General features: G+C 37.5%; 1 protein-coding gene across 1 annotated transcript in view; it reads left to right on the forward strand.

Annotated features, from left to right (window-relative positions):
- The window catches only part of LOC120542211 (synaptopodin), a 117,754-nt gene extending 100,460 nt beyond the window's left edge, over positions 1-17,294 (forward strand). Inside the window, exons 3-4 of the mRNA XM_039774506.1 lie at positions 7,960-9,914; positions 14,794-17,294. Of these exons, the coding sequence (XP_039630440.1) occupies positions 7,960-9,914; positions 14,794-15,381 (2,543 nt within the window). The 3' untranslated portion in view covers positions 15,382-17,294. The remainder of the gene's footprint in view (positions 1-7,959; positions 9,915-14,793) is intronic.
- Positions 17,295-18,111: the final 817 nt, after the last annotated feature.

The raw sequence follows: 18,111 nt of genomic DNA on the forward strand, positions 1-18,111 counted from the left end.
TTAATGCTAAACTAAAAACAGCTGCACCTGGAAGCACGGCCTTGGTATCTACTGCCCCCAAGTGGCACTTACCTTCAGTTTAATTTATTCCTATATAGCACAATTGAATTTACAGACCAAGAGTGTTGTACACATTTAACACTTCAAGCAACATATTAACGTACCAATCAATATGGCCTGACATACCAGTTGGGCTATGTTTGAAATCCGTAAGTGGTTCTCTCTGTCACTGTATGGGCTTTTCTTTTGAGTACCGTGATTTTCCTGTGACACTCTCAAAGACTGGCGTGTGAGGTTAATTGGTGACTCTAAGACTGGTCTTGCTTGGGGTAGTGCACAACTGTGTCCTGTAACGAACCATCTTCCCTGTTGTTAAACTTTAATTTGCTAAAGAGCTGTACACATCAAGTAAATTATTGTGATCCAACAGTACAAAATCAAGAATTTGAATGATCCACCTGGAATCTAACGTTACCGCGTTTATTATTTAAATATATTAATTCATTACTGTCAAAGTTAGCAGGAAGCTGCCTGACAGTTTGAATTTCTAATTGGTCAACTTATCCATAATTATACATCATTCTTAGAGGTTATTTCTATTTTCATTTAAAGCTGCATACAGGGTCAATAGTTTAGGGCACAGGTGTCGAACTCCAGGCCTGGAGGGCTCCAGCGGCTACAGGTTTTCATTCTAACCCTTTTCCTAATCATTGACCTGTTTTCATTGCTAATTCACATTTTAAGAGCTCTGTTAGTAGGATTTGGTCCTCTGAATTGATTCGTTTCCTCATTAAAATACAGCCAAACAGAAATGAGATGTGAAACGAGCCAACAGATGACCAGCTAAACTGGGGCGCCAAACTACTACCAGTTTCTTAATGAGAAGCCGATTCTTGCTGTTAATTAAACCTGTTAAATTCCACAGCTTGTTGTTGCTCTCGTTCAAATGTCACAGCTGACATTTCCAACACTGTTGATTTTCTGTTTTTCATAAGAACATCGTCAAAGTGTTTTGGTGAGTTGAGAGATCAACCTTATTGAGTCCTTCACCTTTCTTTATTTTCAGATATTGTGTGATGTGGCGTCTTGTTTTGTGTCTCATTATTGTCTGGCTGCTAAGTAAGGAAAAAGAAACAACTAAAGGGCCTGAGTCAAGTGAATTAAAAGAAGTAATCAGCAGCAAAATCTGATCACTAATTAAGAAGATGGTTAGAATGAAAACCTGCAGCTACTGCGGCCCTCCAGGACTGGAATTTGACACCTCTGGTTTAGGGGATTTTCTTATACTGTTTATTCATTTATTAATTGCCACAGCAACTTCTTCATTTCTGCCAAATATTTTACCACAAATTCACAATTCTGAAAGGATTTAACTGTCATAGATTAAATAGCAGATATGCTTGAAATTCCTTTAATTACTTGAATGTCAATTAGATTTTTAAAAATATGCGACCAGTCTTTGAGAATGAATATGTATGGATTTGTTAATCTGCTCTTTGGCTATTTAAGTGATTGAAAGTTGCATACATTTTTATGAGGCATTTCAATTTCATCATTAAATGTCACTCCAAGCTCAACTCCTTGCTCAATAACGGGAAATCTATATATATAAAAGCCAAGTACCACTGACTCACTCATCACTAAATCTCCTGAATCATGAGGACTTGGGACTTGAAATTTGCAATGTAGGTTACCCTTGGCCCAGAGGTGCTTGCTAAGAAACGGTTTTAAAAATTTCATGGTACAAGGGCAAAATTTCGTATAGATTATTGGACCCGTTTGTATGCCTGTCCGCTTTTCACGAGAGACCTACTTAACGGATTTAGATCGGGATTTTTTCTATAATTTTCTTTCTCATCACGCTAAGTATCACAGTTCGCTTGCAGTACCGATTTATCAGCACAAATCCTCACTCACACATCTCCCTCAGGGCGTAACTTTAACTCCACTTAGTTAGCAAACGAGAGAACTACTTAACAGATTTAGATCTTTTTTTTCTGTAACATTGCACTAAGAATCATAGTTCTCTTGCAGGAGCGATATCCATACAGAGGCTGCGGGCCGAGGGAAAGAGTAAGAGTGACGTCAGGAGTAGAGAGCTGTGCGGGGCCCTTCTCATTGTCCTGTTTCACTAATACGCAGGCGAAGCCGCTGGGGATGGCTAGTTTATGTATAAAGATAACACCATCAGATGAGGCCGCTACTAAAAGAATGGTGTCTGTATCTTTAAAACACTTTTCAATAAAGAAAATGATCTGTAATAAATTTTCAATAACCAGATTACCATAATTTCCTAAATCACATTTTCAAATCCTTTGAAGTGAAGTATTTTACTTTTTTTTTGTCATTCTATTTAGCAATTAATGCATAATAAAATTACTACATTCTAGCAATAATCAATATATATAGTACAGTGATATATAATGCATATAATGCTGGAGCTGAACACTACACAACCGAGGTTGGAAGGTCTCATTGCCCTGTGCCTGTCAGCTGGGTATGGTATTATCTACATGATTTGGATTTGGCAGAGGGTGACAGAGCGCACAACCCCATTACGACTTCTCAGCCCGGTTTTGAAAATTACGAGATTCAAACATTTTGGCGGAGAGTCAATGTGAAGCACATTGGAATAAGACTGAAAGAAAGTTAACAAACATCCATATAGTATCCAAAACTGTCAGCACTGTATTTCCTTTGTAATGTCTCTCTATTATATAAAAAAACCGAAATGATGTGGCCTTCTCAGAAAGACACTTTCACCTCCTGCAAAAAACAATGATAGTAAAGACTGCATTAGCGCAAACAAAAGGAAATTATTACTCGGTGAAATAACAGAACAGCGAAAACAGATCAAATAGTGTTTGAGGATGTCTGGGGGAGAAGAGAGACAAGGCAGTTAGACAAAAGGACAACTGCTGTACAGGCTTTTAAACGTTCAAAGTGTCGCGCAAGATGCAGATCACGCGGGACGGCGGCAGCAGCAAGCCAGCAGCTGATCGAGCAAAGAGGAGGTAAAAAAAAAACTCTTATTTGTTTCCGATTGTATCTCCATTTAAGAGGGGTTTTGGTGGAGCGACTGTGTCTCCTTGGGGTGCGTTTATGACCTGCTCTTCACAATTGCGTGCAGCGCTGGCAGGAGTGGGGGGGGGTTGGTGGTTTTAAGTAAAGTGAGCAGGAGGCGAAGCCCCCTAGTAAAAAATAAAAGCATATGCTGTAAAACCTGGAGAATACTATATTTGTTTATTTGTGAGTGTTCATTGGCCGTCAGATAAATAAACAGCAATTTACTTGCCACACAGGGGGGATTCAGCTTTTTATGACTGAGTCACTAAAGGTTGTCACAAGATATGACTGGCAATCACAGGTGTGCTGCTGCTGTCCACCACTTAGTAAAAGTAGGTCATTGAATGTTACGACTGAAAAGTATGATGGGAGGTTAATACACGGATGTGGTGATTTGAGGTTTAATTATGGTATGCTAGCTAGAATGTTTATTTTTAGGCAATTCTGTGTTAACAACACAAATTAGTTTTAAAAGGGCCCCTCAATGGTATTATAGTTAGGGGAAAAAGAAAAAAACAAAAACTTAAAGCAAGGTGTTAACAAGATGTTGAACCTAAGATCTAAGCCTAAGGTGTGTTTTTTGGATTTTTTGTAATCTTTTAAAAAAACTGAGTGTGTAGACATGTTGGATAGAGTGCTACTTTTAACATGAATTATGCATATTCAGGTATTCTGAATTCCAAGAGTTTTGATCATGAGTGCTAGAGAAGACATTCATTTCTCAGCACACTTATTTATGATAAACTCTTCAGTTACACTTAGTAGAGGAATCACCATTCAAATGGCATTTAAGGAAGAGAAATGCTCTCTTTTCAGCTTCTCTATCCTACAGGAGTGCTAGTCACCTTTGATCAGGAGGCACAATTCAAAGTAGCCTTTGAAGTCCTCTTACTTGAAGCCTTCTAACTGCAGCTTGCAGCTTGGGGGAAGGGTGGAATAGGCTGGAATGCTGATAGCTTTCTATACTTGCTGCCTAAACCAAAAGAAATGCATATTTTCCAGAATAATGCATTCATAACTGTAAGTTTATTACAGCTTGCTCCTTTATTTTAACGTTTTGGCAATAATACTGTTTACCATCCCAAATGTGCACATGTTACGTAACACAGGCCAAGTGCATCTCCATTCCAGGCCTCCTCTCCTTGTTTTCTTGGCTCTCGGGTTTCTTATTTTCTGCCTCGTCAGACAGCATTCATTCTTCCGTCTCAGTTTTCTCAGTCTCTACATGCTCAGCACAATTAAAAATAATGAATAACTTGTATCAAAAAAATCTTACTGCTCTTTCCTAAAGATCTTAGTAAATGTAATTATGATGGCCTAGCCTGGGTTGTGCCAGGGGCTATTAGATACAGGGTTCTTGTGGTAAAACAGACCCTTTCATCTACAAGCACGGCAGCTATTTTTCCAAATCATATTTTGGCATTATATATCAAAAGGGAAGCCATGCTTTTAGAAAAAGAAACCAGAATATAATGCTTCCTTTTAACCCTCTCAAACTGAAAAGGAAGCACAACCAAATGTGTAATATTTCATTCTTTATTGAATTTCATAAATAAAAATGGAAATAATTTCACTATCTCTCTTGTAGAAAAGTGCTACATTTTTAAAAATCATTGATTGTTGAGTCAGAGATTTCCAACATTCATTTTAACTTGTGTTCTTTCTATATATCAGGCAGAAGGGAAGGAACTATATTATCATTGACAAAGGCATTTTATTATCTTACTAGCCACGGTACCTGTCAAAGACAGGTAATAGAATTATTTAAAAATATTTGCTATCTCTTGCCAAGCCAAGAGATATCTCAGCCAAGCCGACCAGTCACACCAAAGCCAAACTGACCAATCAGATTGCTTTGAGGGAATGGACATACAGATCTTAGTGATTCTGTAGTCGACTAGCAGGGTTACCTAGTGGCTTCCAGTGTGGAATGAATTATAGAAGTGATCATTAAATAAAGTCCCCGCAGAGAAAATATAAAATATCACCAACTAAACTCACTGTTAAGAAACGACTTTTCATATCCATACAAAGTCGCAAAAGTGCCTCCTAGGGGCCCTTACCTAATACAGTGCAGGTGCAGCCGCAGGGGGAAAATGTTCAAAATGAAACATAATCAATGGTATTCCTCTCTAAAAATGAGGAATAGTGCAACTGCAAAATGTGGCATAGAAATGGATTTGTGTACCAGATGTACATACTGATATAATAATCTTTATGTATTATATATCTTTACACACGTAGAACATGTTTGAATAAATAAAATAGCCTTCCAATTTTGAGGTGCTTCCACAGGACCAAAAAAGAGGCAAAAAATTATCAAAGTGCCACAGAGTGAGCCCAAAAGGAGGAAAGAGATAACAGTTTACCTTTACTTGATTTTATTCACAATCTCACCCTTGTTTTCATTCTGCCATGGTATGTAAAACACACAATATGCAACAAATGAGTCTGTCTTCTGTTTGTCAGGTCCAAAACACTAAAGTTCTTTTTTACTTATAGTCATACTATATGTATTGCACTTCCAGGTGAGTGCTTAATAGTTGTTAGCTCTCACATGTGCAACATGCCTGCCCCTATTACAAAATTAAATATAGGCGAGTCACTGACTGATTGCGTTGAGTTAATTGCTCTGTCAAACTACATGGCTGGTAGTCATGGGAGCATGCCATGACTGCCTTTGTTTCATTTAGATTACATAAATAAATTGTGTGATTGAAAATCTCTGGCGAAGTCATGTAATATAACATGGCCTTAACAGATAGACTAAATGTGCTGCTATCTTGAAGTGATGTCTTAGCACTCTGAAGCACATATGGTGTCTTCTCACTGCTGGAATTTTTTTAAGGAATGGGGACTATTTAGGAAAGCAGGATTTTTGTGACATTCCCAGTGCAGGAACTTGGGCCATTTATAGTTCTTCGTAAGTAGTTCCTCTTACTTTTTTAGCACATATTTTAGGGTATGTACTTTTTATTCAATCAGTAACTATCATGAGTCAGACTAAATTTTGCTGATTGGTTGACCACAAGCATTGGAGCCATTTTCAAATCTGTTAGTAGTTTGGATTTTGGAGACTTTTCTATGATGATTGAGTGCCACAATTGGTACCACAATCACTTTTCATAGCCACCACCCTAGTGTGCCTTACCATGCACTGCATCAAAGCAATAAGCAATAATGTCAGTAATCTGCCCAGTGAAGTCACAATTGCTTTGAAGCAGTAAGGTGGGTAGGGGTAGGTCTTGATCTTACCATTTTTCACACCACATCACTTTCCATAGCTGTGCCATATACCGCATTAAAGCAATTAGTGGATTTGGGGTCCCCCATAAACGTTTGAATGTGTCTTACTTAACACTGTGTCATTGTTCTTCGCATGTCACGTATTTTGCATAAATGTTACAGTACCTGTTGTGTGGTGGGAACACAACTCGAATGCAACACACAAAGTGCCCCAGGGCCTGTATCGTATAGGAACTCATTAGTTCCTGAAAACAAAGTTCCAGCAGTGGGAAAGTGCTTATAGACAATTAAGCGCTTATAAACATCGCTTGTTTCAAGGTGTTTAGGCTATGCTGTGGAAACACTTCCAAACCATAACACAAGCCTGTATTGTTGACCATCTAGCAGAATATGAGCTATACCTTACCCAATCCATCCATCACCATGAAGGAACAGGAGCTGGGATGCACACTACAAAGTGATGTTAATTCAGTTCTCTAGAGTTCAGAATTTACATTATTTACTATATTGCAATCACACCTTCTTATTTCTTGGCATCATTCAGTACAAGCCTTTTTAGGTCCCATTGTTGGGCTCAACAGACTGTAACCTGCATATTTCTCCACAAAAGATGTTGCAGTGTTTTTCATCAGTGGCTGGTGGCTTATTATCAATGGAAACATGACACAGTGTCTTTCATGGAAAAAAAAACAGGACTGCCATTTCAAACACATTCCGTCTGCTGCATCTGGTATCTTTACTGTGTTGCATTCAAAACCACGTAAACCTCTAGACTATCCTGTTCTCCCTCTGAATTGCACTTTCCTGGGATCTGTTGGTAGTTTCCTGCCTGTCTTCTTCAAACAACATAGTCAACATTTATGACGATCAGTCAGTTCCATGAAAAAGTAACTCATTTAACATTTGAATAACCAAAATGTTGATGACATTTTCAAGGAGAGTCATCTGATTGCATGAAAAATAACACATCGGGGAAAAGGTTTGGTCGCATAACACAGATGCAGCTGTAATTTGAGCAATTAGTAACTTATCACATAAAGTCAATTTCATCTTGATCTTTGTATAGAGGTGTGCTGCTATTTCCTGAGTGTTTACATTATTCTAACTCCAAGTTTTTCATGATTCTGTATTTTTTTCATTCACTTACATTAACACTAGAATTATCAAAGCCTACGAAAAAACTTGTAGATCCGGCCCACCTTGAATCCGTTCGCAACCTCCCCATCAGCGTCTTTTGTCCTGTAGGTGTTGCCTACATTTTGTCATTTATTGCTATAATATGAAAAACATTTCTGTTTTAACAATGTGTTTACACAGATTATTATAGAAAAAGAACACACATGAAATGCATGTGTTCCAAGTAAGATCTATTATTTCCACTCTAAAACTCCAGCACTTCACTCCCAGATAATCAAGGCATGAGCTGGGAGAAGTTTGTGAACGATCTGAGGCGGTTGGGGGATGGAATAAAGGCAGCTTGCTGATTGTCTTTATCGCCACATTTACAGGACAAAAGACGCTCATAGAGAGGTGTGAATGGATTTAAGGTGGGCCGGATCTACGAGTTTTCTCGTAGGCTTTGGTAATTCTAGTGTTAAAGGACACTGCTAAAGTACTAATGAATGTGCTTTATTTTGATTTTTTCAGACCTTGCACGGAGTGCCAGCCTTTCAGAAAAAGAATTGAGAGAAGCCAAGGATAGGAGTCAGATAATAGCTGCCCAATTAACAACACCACCCAACAACAATTCAAGGGGTGTGCAGCTGTTTAACAGACGTAAAAAGAGAGTAGATGCCTTCACCTTGGTCAGCTTTGGGAAAGGAGGAGAGCAAGACATTCAAAGGAATGTGGACAAGGATCCTCAACACAAGCACACTGATATAGGGGAAAGAAAATTCTTTGAGGAGCTAAGCAGCTGCTACAAACCAAAGGTACTCAGTCATCCTGTGGAAAACAGGTCAGCATATTCAGGAAGTGGTCAATTCACAGCAAGGACTATGGAAGAGCCTAGTGACGGAGTCTTTAAAGAGAACTGTGTGCACAATGCTTCAGAGATGCATGAGGGCCAAGCTGGTGAGAACGTAATGAATATCCTGACTCCCAAGCTTTGCACGTTGGTGTTGGATCAGGAATTTCATGCAGATCCTGTGTATGACCCTGGAAGCAGTGATGGACTAGAGAAGCCAGCTGTTGAAGCTGAAGAGTGTAGGACAAGCTTTGATGCATTACACGTGACTGAGAGAGCTGAGAATGGAATTCTAAAGTCTGAGTGCAATGAAGGCATAGCCATATTTCAGTGTAAGCAGCAATCGGGAATTGTCAATCGAACAGCAAAACCCTTTGGTACCTTTTCTTTGGCTGGGACCTATGAAAATCAAAGGCCTATTGAGAGTATTGCTCCTCCTCCTTTGTCTTTTGCTCCTTCTCCTCAACCAGCACCATCTTTCATAACATCTCCCCCACCCCAATCCATTTCAGTAACAGAAACAGCACTGAAATTTCCTTCAGCGTCACTCGTAGGAAGGGAAGATCCTAATAACTACAGGCCTCAGTTTAACAGTGTACCAATAAAACAACAAGTACCAGTGAAGAGTGGCATTCTTGAGGAAGGACTGACACGTAGGGCAGCCAGAAAGTCCATGTTTACTTTTCAAGAAAAGCCGAAGGTGGCTCCAAACCCAGAACTCCTATCCCTGGTGCAAGGAGTTGATGACAAGAAGAAGCAGAGACGCACAGTAGACCAGGGACATGATGAAGAAAACCTTGTCTTAGGTGCAGAAGCTTCCAACTTCTTAAAGGCAGAAGATTCTGATGAAGTTAAAGTGCCGGAGTGGTCTTCCTGTTTAAAGAGCTCTGGAGGGAGAGTCTTACCTCAATCCAAACCAGCTCAGGGGCTCACAAATGTGGGAGGAAAAGGGGCAGAGCTGTTTGCTAAGCGGCAATCCAGAATGGACAAATACACAGTAGAAAAACCACCTGAGGCCTCTCAAAGGTGCTCATCACCTACTGCTTCCTTGCCTTCATCCTGGAAGTACCCTTCTAATATGCAGGGACGGGTGAAAGCTATGGCATATTCTGCGAGTGCCGCTTTTAACTTTCCTAGGCCTACCAATAACCAACCAGCCGCTTCATCAGTCAGTGAAGACCATACTACTGTGGAAAATGGCTGCTCTAAAAGAGAGATGGAAATAGCAAAGCACCAACCCTATAAGCTTAATTCTTCTCTCTTTATTCTTTCTCCCACAAAAGACCCTGTTAGATCTCTTCCTAAAGCTGCACCACCACCCAAACCAATTTTCCATGACAAAGCTTACACTAGACAAAGCTCTTTGCCAGTTTCACCATCTGTTCCCTTGTCTCCACAGTTTAACAGCCCTTCCCCTTTTAAGGGCAACACATGTCTTTTAAAGCCAGCACAATCGTGCCCAGTTAATGGTCAAGCCATGAGAACGAAACCAGAGCATAGAACATCTTATGAGATAACAGAGTCACTGGTTTCTCCAGTTCAGGCCTTCTCTTCTGAAAGAGTTTCTTCACCACGTTCCACCATCCAAGCTCCAAGGCCAACTTTCTCTGCCAAGAAGGCAGGGATTGAACCACAGGTGTGGAAGCCTACTTTTTTTTTTAGCTAAATAAAAAAGGCAAACTAATGTATTGAGTAGAAAATAGCAAACCATGGGTTCCTCAAACTGCTGTGGTTTAACTATTGATGTGCAGTTGGTCTGGACAATATTTGTTCATGAAGCATGTTCAAGTTCATGTACATTTGGTTTTTTTTTTTGTGATCATGTTTGGTAAATATCTTTGATACCATGCCTCACATTTGTGAAGAATAGGTGGCTTTTTATTTTGGAATAAAAGGTTGCCACTAATTGTTCAGAATGTGAGTCAGGGAGTCTTTATTTAAATTTATCATCTAATAGGGGAAATATTTACACATTTGGAGATTTATTGTGTGTAATGTTCAGTAATTCAAGATTTCTGAAAATATATACTTAAAATGAACCACATCACAACAGTAATTTAAAAAGTAGCCAAAATTGTGTCTCAGAAATTTGTTGTTGGTTTATTTTAAACATGATTTTGATTCTTAGCATTTTTGAGACAGTTTCAAACTCTTCGATTACTAGAAAGTCTCATATTTGTATCTGGCTGGCAAAATATGATCCGAACTGCATTTGATATAGGATTTTAAAATATATAATGCTGATTGCACATTAGAATGCAGTCTATTGTCTATGTGGTGCCAATTTAATGCATTTTCTACCCATTCATAGCACATCTGGTATCACTCCATATTGCATGTAAATAGTCCCATAGGAGGTAAAAGAGTGAAGTTTAAGTTTGGGATTTTCTAAGTGTGTATTTATTATTATTATTATTATTATTATTATTATTATTATTATTATTATTATTTTGACTGGATGTCAAAAATGCATTCAGCCATTGTGAGTTTGAGTTTCTATGTCATAGCAGACTATGTATGCTCATTCAGAGTGAGATTCGTTGCTGAGACATCTGCCTGCTCTAAATGAAATAAGCGGTTGAAATGGAGAGGATTTAATGGCAAAAAACTTGCAACCATCTGCCTTTTCAGCTAAATATATGTCTGATTCTGTGCAATGACAGCACACTGACTTGCAGTGGAGTGAATATATTTGTCAAGAATCTGTAACTGTTTATTTTTTATTATTATTACTTTTTTACTTTCAGTTATTGATTTCCCTTTTTCCTGAAACACATCTGCTTCATATTTCCAACTTTAATCCTTTCTTTTGTTCTTTGTCTGTTTTCTTTACTGTCTTTAGGGCCTCTGTTTCATTAAAAGTTCATTTCATTTTCCTGCATTGCCCTTCTTTCTGTCTCCTTTATTCTTTAACATTACCTTAACACACATATCAGTCTAAAAGTCTCTGACAGAACACTTGGTAAAACTGGTAAACATTCTAATCATAAGAAAAGGAAAGGAAAAGAAAATGCTGCATAACTGAAGTGCTTAACTTTTGTAAAGAGGAGGAGCATGAAGCAGCACTTGTGAAAAGAAGAGCCATCCACACACTAACACAAAACTCACTGTCACATTAATTGGCAGCACCTAACATGAAATATTCCTAATTACATTAGACTCATGTTGATGCAGCAACAGTTTTGTGCCCCATTTAGGATTGATTCCTTCCCTGGTCCTGATGCTGCTGGTGTATACTATGGCTTTCATATCCCTGAATTGGATTAAGACAGTTTGATTATAAATTATGATATCTAGTAATGTACCAGTTACTTTATCACCTTATATCACAGCATTATCAAATGATTACATGTGAAGTAATTTCAACCATGGGTGATCTTCACAATAACTAAAAGGGAAAATAAGGATGACTATTAGTCAGGCAGAAATGTATAGTCATACATCTCTTATTAAATAAATTCAGCACTAATAAAGTTGAATTCACAACAATGGTTATTCATTCACAATGCTTGTACCTAGCAGTTACACAAAGTACATTGTAACAGAAATTAAATATTTTCATTGGAGTTCTTTCCATGAACATCATGAGTATGGTACCCCATAATACCTTGACTATAAACTCAGTGTCTTATTCATGCATGCCTCAGACCCAGAAGAAGGTCACTTGTCTCTAAGAAGACATCAAGAGACAGTCAAGCTCTCTGTAGACCTTGTTACAGTGTATTATTACAGTTAATCTGTAGATTCAGGCTGTTAAGGGCCACCTTTCCTTTTTTTTACTCCAATTTGGTTATTTCTTTCTTAAATAACACTTTCGTGCTGTATTATATAAAGTAACAGCTTCATATAGTAAAAAAGTAAACAGTCCTGTATAAGAATTCATTCCTCCATTTTTAAAATCTAAAGAGTATTTGGGCACCTCAGTCCTTTCCCAAACTGAAATCTGCATCTTGCCAAATGTTACCAGCATGCACTGGGTCTCCACATTACTCTACTAAGAGGATTTGAAAATGGATGGATGCATATTATGATGGCCAGAAAAACCCAAAAATATCTATGTAATATAAACACAAATGCTTGTTTATCCACTCAATTCAAAGCAACAGAAGACAGAGAATATTTAATGTGTATGCTTCATGTAACAAGATATACCTTAATTTTATAAGTTATCTATGTAGTTTGTATTTTTATCTTTTGCATATCCATAACACTTACAATTTGTTTCAGTTTGCGCACAGTTTAAGTAACAGTGGTGTATCTCCATTAATTAGTTTCATCTTTTGGTATCAATAGGTTGATTTAAAGTGCTTACTAATCTTTATTTGTCACATGGAAGGCCATCCATGTCACTGGGTCTCCTAAATCCTGGAAGCATTAGTAGTAGTCTCCATTAGCAGTAGTCTCAACCAACCCTTAAGAAGCTTTACACAGCTTTTATTCATATCCCTAAATAAATAAATTAACTGCCACAGTTTTTACTCCAAATTATCAAGCTGAAAATTTAACCCTGCACTTGTGTTACCCACAGTGCAAAGTCATCTCTAGCATTATGAAATTGGCAATGAATGAACCAAAACCACCACCTCAAGTATTTATTACCCTAACAGACACATAATGTAATAATGCTTATTTTTTTACTCCTTAAGAATCTACCCCATTTTTGAAGACCACTTAGAGCTTTATTTAAAGTACAGAAATATGGCTGTGACCTAAAATGAATGTGTTAACTTTATTGAGAAGCACATCCGTGTTTTGCATGTGATATACCTAGTTGGTCTGAAGCAGAAAAGTTTACAGCCTCTGCTTAGGTGTAAAGTGTTTGGCTCCAGCATATGGTGGGTAAGGGTACATTAGTCTCCCTTCTTAACCATTACAGCTTTTAATAAGTGTTTCTGTTTCCCACTTACAAATGGGTTGGTAAGATCATGCCAGTTTATCCCAGAATGTTAATGCAGCCAGAGATGGTTCAATACACTGTAACTGTTTAAAGTCTAAAGACAGTCAGTTAAAGCACCAAAGTACCTACCTTGTAGTGAATGATTCCAGAGCAAAAAGGTAACCAGCATAGTTTTGGTGGAACACTGATTTGATGGCAAGGATACACTGAAGCTGCAAGAGGTAGAATTTAAAAAACTGAGTTGCTGATTATGACATCCTGTAGTGCTTAGTAGATTCATGCCGTGTGTTTTTTACCTTGTGCCGAAACAATGAACTAAAGTAAGTGGATGTCCAAGGCCATATTTTAAGTAAAATTCTGGAAGACACAAGTCAGCAAATCTTAAGAATAAAAGAATTGTAACATTAGACCATTCAGTCCATTAAGTTTGTTAGGTTTGCCACTATTTCCCAGTATCTTCTCCAGATACATTTTTAAAGTATGAAGATGAAGTTCTACTTCATCTACATGATTCAGATGAAGTTCTACTTCATCTACATGATTCAGATGTTTGTTACAGATTCAAATGACTCTTTGTGTGGAGAACCACTCCTGGGCTCCAGACTTAAATGTACCTCCCCTTAATTTCCATCTATATCCTTGAGTATTCTCTATTTAACTGAAAGCATTGTCCAAAGTCAGTTTTCTTGAAGCCCGAGTACCAGACTAGGTCCCTACATAGTCTTGTATTCTCAAGACTGAAAAAGGTTAATTCCATAAGCTTTTCGGAGTAGGAACAATAGGAAACTAATGGAGAATGAGATAGTAGAAGGTCAAGAATAGATGTTATAGTCACACAAGTATAAAGGGCTTCTGTCTGACCAGTACATCTAGCAGCATTAGAACATAGGAGAGTAATGTGTTTCTTTTAGCCTGATATGTCTTACTAGCATTCATAAGCATATTTGTACACTGTTTGGATGTGGACAGTCTACAGCATCTGTTAGGACATTGTTAGGAGATGAACTTTCAAGTGTTTAATCCCATTATACTGTATGTATTTACATTTATTTACATTCAGCTTCAACTATGCAATATCTGCCTAAGCATGAAGTGTGTCTAGATCCATTTGTAACAATTTTGCAGACTCTAGGTTATTTTCAATCCACCTTATTGAGTGGCACTCACGCTATGGCAAATAAGTGTTGTTACCAACAACAATATGGCCACTGCTATGAATAAACATGCAAAATGAAAATAAATACTAAATAAAACTAATGATAAAAATTAATAACATGTCCAAAGTAAAAATAAATGCTACATGATCCAAATCCCTTAACTCACAATAATATAAAAACACTGCAAAACTAATTAGGTCCTACACTTTGAAAGCAAACACCTAATAATATGTTGTATTTAGAAAGAAAAAGAATAGATTCAGGCTTTTAATTGATTTGAAGGTGATGTGCCAGTGATTATTTTGCAGTTCTATTTAGTATCTATTAGCAGTCTCTGCCAAGCTTTTATGTATTTATTATATACAGTATACATTATTCATAGGCTGAGGGAATTTTGTAAAATGATGGCTATTGATACAGGTAAACCCACCTGAAAATTACTTTTTTGTTTCTCTCTACAGCCTGTCTGTAATGCCTGGATGCCACTTCAGTCGAGACGCTTCAGCCACCCAGACAATAGCACCAACGTCACCAAGGTGTCCTCTGGAGGTGAAGTTTCAGTTGCCAGTCCACAGTCTCCTTACTCCTCAACATGCTCCTCTCCTCTACTTTCACCCTGTGATGAGCAAAACCAGTCTCCTTTGGGGTCTGACGCTAAAACAAATAGACGTCTGTTGGCTAAAAACATTATTAATGCTGCCAGGAGAAAATATACATCCCCACTAGGCCAAGGACAAGGAAATTCCATCTCTCCTATAAGTGGTGCTATTCAGTCACCAGTTCAACATCCTACCAGCCCTTTGTCCTTCCACAGCAGTCCTGTGTTGCGCAGTCCACCAGAAACACCCAGCAGATTACTGAGGTCACCAGTGCGATTGTACACTGCAAGGTCACTGACAGATTCAGATGCATCTGTGGACTCTGAAGACTCTGGTATGAGATCTCCAGCCTCTGGCATGAAATCCTGTATTCGAAGTTACAACACATGCCCTAGAGGCTGGAATGGCAGCCTCAGAATAAAACAGGATAATATCTCAGCAGAACTGTAGACTGTGCTACAGCCCTTCCTAAAACATTTTGCTTATCTTTTTCTTTGGGAAGTTTGCAAGCATTTTGAATGCCCAGTTTAATCCAAATACAATCAATTGGTGGGACACAATCAATGGAATTACATTCCTAACATGAAATTGATTTGTCATGGCACCCAAGAAGAAAATATTTCAGTGGACCAAAAAAGAAGAAGGTTGTTTCAAAAGATGTTGCATATTTTGCTGTGAAATTAAGAACGAAATATCTTCATGTACCCTATGAGCTGAGAAATCTCTCATTTTTACCAAAGCTTACTCCAACAAAGAACCATTCTGGAAATGGTTTGCTTCTTGCTGTGTTGACGTGCAACACCGATATTTACATTGTAGATGATACTTTGATTCTTTGTTGTTGTGTGGAAAGATTTCACAATTAATATTATTCAGTGATTCTGAACTTGTCTTTAGATTGCAAGTGATGGAACAAACAGAAATAACTATTTCCTGGAACTTTGCTTTTATTCACAAACATATTAAAGGACAGGCTTTACCTGAAAAGGACTTTAGAAAAGCACTTGTATCAGAAATGCTCTTGAATATTCCCATGTAGCTTTTCACTGAACACTGCTAAGGTTTATATGTAAACCCTTTATTATAACATTTCACTGCATACAGAAGCAATATGTGGAAGCTGTTGGCCTACAGTTCAGCCAAGTCTTGTTTGACTACTTTAGCTTTTTGAATGATCACATGTCCCGGTAAGACTTCAGTTTAGCGTTCACTTATTTTCAGTAATTAACAGTCTATAAAGCATTGTATTAAGTATGCCAGAAATTACTTATGTTAGATGGCATCACGCTATTTTTGGGAATCAGTGGATTCATAGCAAAAAGCAGCCCCAGTCTCCCTAACCCATGTTGGACTGGCATCTCAAAAAATGATACACTCCACACTCACCCACATCAGGACAATTCAGGGTCACAAACTATACTGTTTTTGACAGTAATTGTAAGGTTTGACTATGCTGTTGTATACTTAAATATAAAATCTTGTATTAGAAATAGAGATTGGGACTTAAATATATACTATAACTTACTTGAAAGTCTATATACTATGTATTACTGACATATATTCTAACTTTTTAATCCAGAATAGTGGCATTAGTCTCATCATGTCCATATTGCTCACCCAGTGCATTTTATCCCATGCCAGTCAACAGCATACAGTGGATGACTATGGCAAAATTTAAAGCCAAATCATTCAGGAATCATAATTATACCTTATACTGCATAACTGAAAATTACATAATGCTTTATCTCCACCAGCTTTCTAATACGCAAAATATGCACTATTTATAATATAGTTAAGAAATGTATACAGTAAGATAAAAGCTAATAACTAATTACATTCACATTCATATTTTACAAGGCAAAATGGTCACCATAAAGTAGTGATATGTTGTAACTTATCCTACTGTTTATCCCATTCATTTACTGAACCGAGCCTAGCTAAACATTCTCAGACCTGCTTAACAAAATTCAGGGATCTGAATTCTGTAATTTTAGTGTCTCAAGCAAGCCTATTTAGAGTCACCAATTAACTTTACACGTCTCTTAGCACATACGCCCAGCCTCTGCTCTCCTCTCTCCCTCAGTGTGGAAAGCCTTATGTCAAAATGCAATTTATAAATAGTACAACATTTGACAAATGATGATTGATTTTAGTTTTCATTGTCATTAAGGTGATTAGTATCATGTTTATAGGCTGTTAAAAACCGATTATGATGGAACACTAAGCTCAAGCTTTAGCCATGAACCTAAGCACAGTGCAATAACCTATATTCATATTTTTGTACGTATTGTGCATGTGAGTTTATTTTGACTCGATGCCTAAAACCTGCTGGAAGTAGGAGATAAAAGGTTATTTTTCTGGCATCTTGTTCACTCCACTATTTACTTTTAGTATATATAATATGGTCTACATGGAAAAAAAGAATTATGTCCTTTGTGAGGATTTGAGGTGTGTTGTCTGGACACTTGCTTCTCGTGTTTGATGTAAGAAGATTTTTGTTGGAACATTTGAATCGCCAAAATATTATGGAGACAAATTGTTGTTTTATCAGGTGCAAGACCAAGATGTCATTGTCTTCTTTAATTTATACTCTTAAGTATTAGTGCCAGGCCTGGGAGGAAACACAGCTCAACAGTCATCTGCAACCAGCCTTCTTTAATACTGAGTAGTAGTAAGGTGTTGTACTGTGTTAGCCATTATGGATGAAATGAGAATTCAAGCAAAATGACACCTTTTATTGGCTAACTCAAAAGATTACAATATACAGTCTTTAGAGTTAACTTACATCCTGCCTGAAGAAGGTGCCTGAATTGCCTCGAAAGGTTCCATATTGTAATCTTTTTAGTTAGCCAATAAAAAGTGTAATTTTGCTTGATTTCTCTTTTAATACTCAGTATAGAGGCAGAATTTTAAATTACAGCAAATAATGTGAAAGAAAATAAAATAATAAATGTGGCAACATACGGTATAACCTTACAAGAAAAATGTTGTTCAGGCCATATCAATATCATATACTGTATGATACTATTACTTACAAACAGTTACTCTTTAATATCTACTGCACACATCAAGTTACAAAGCAAGCTATTCACATATATGCGTAAATCAAGGATTTTTGCATTTTAATTGTATGTTTACTTTTACTAGACACAGTGAAGCTTTTCGTTTATAACCACATCA

This window comes from Polypterus senegalus, chromosome 13, assembly GCF_016835505.1.
Source record: "Polypterus senegalus isolate Bchr_013 chromosome 13, ASM1683550v1, whole genome shotgun sequence".
NCBI classification, from domain to species: Eukaryota; Metazoa; Chordata; class Cladistia; order Polypteriformes; family Polypteridae; genus Polypterus; species Polypterus senegalus.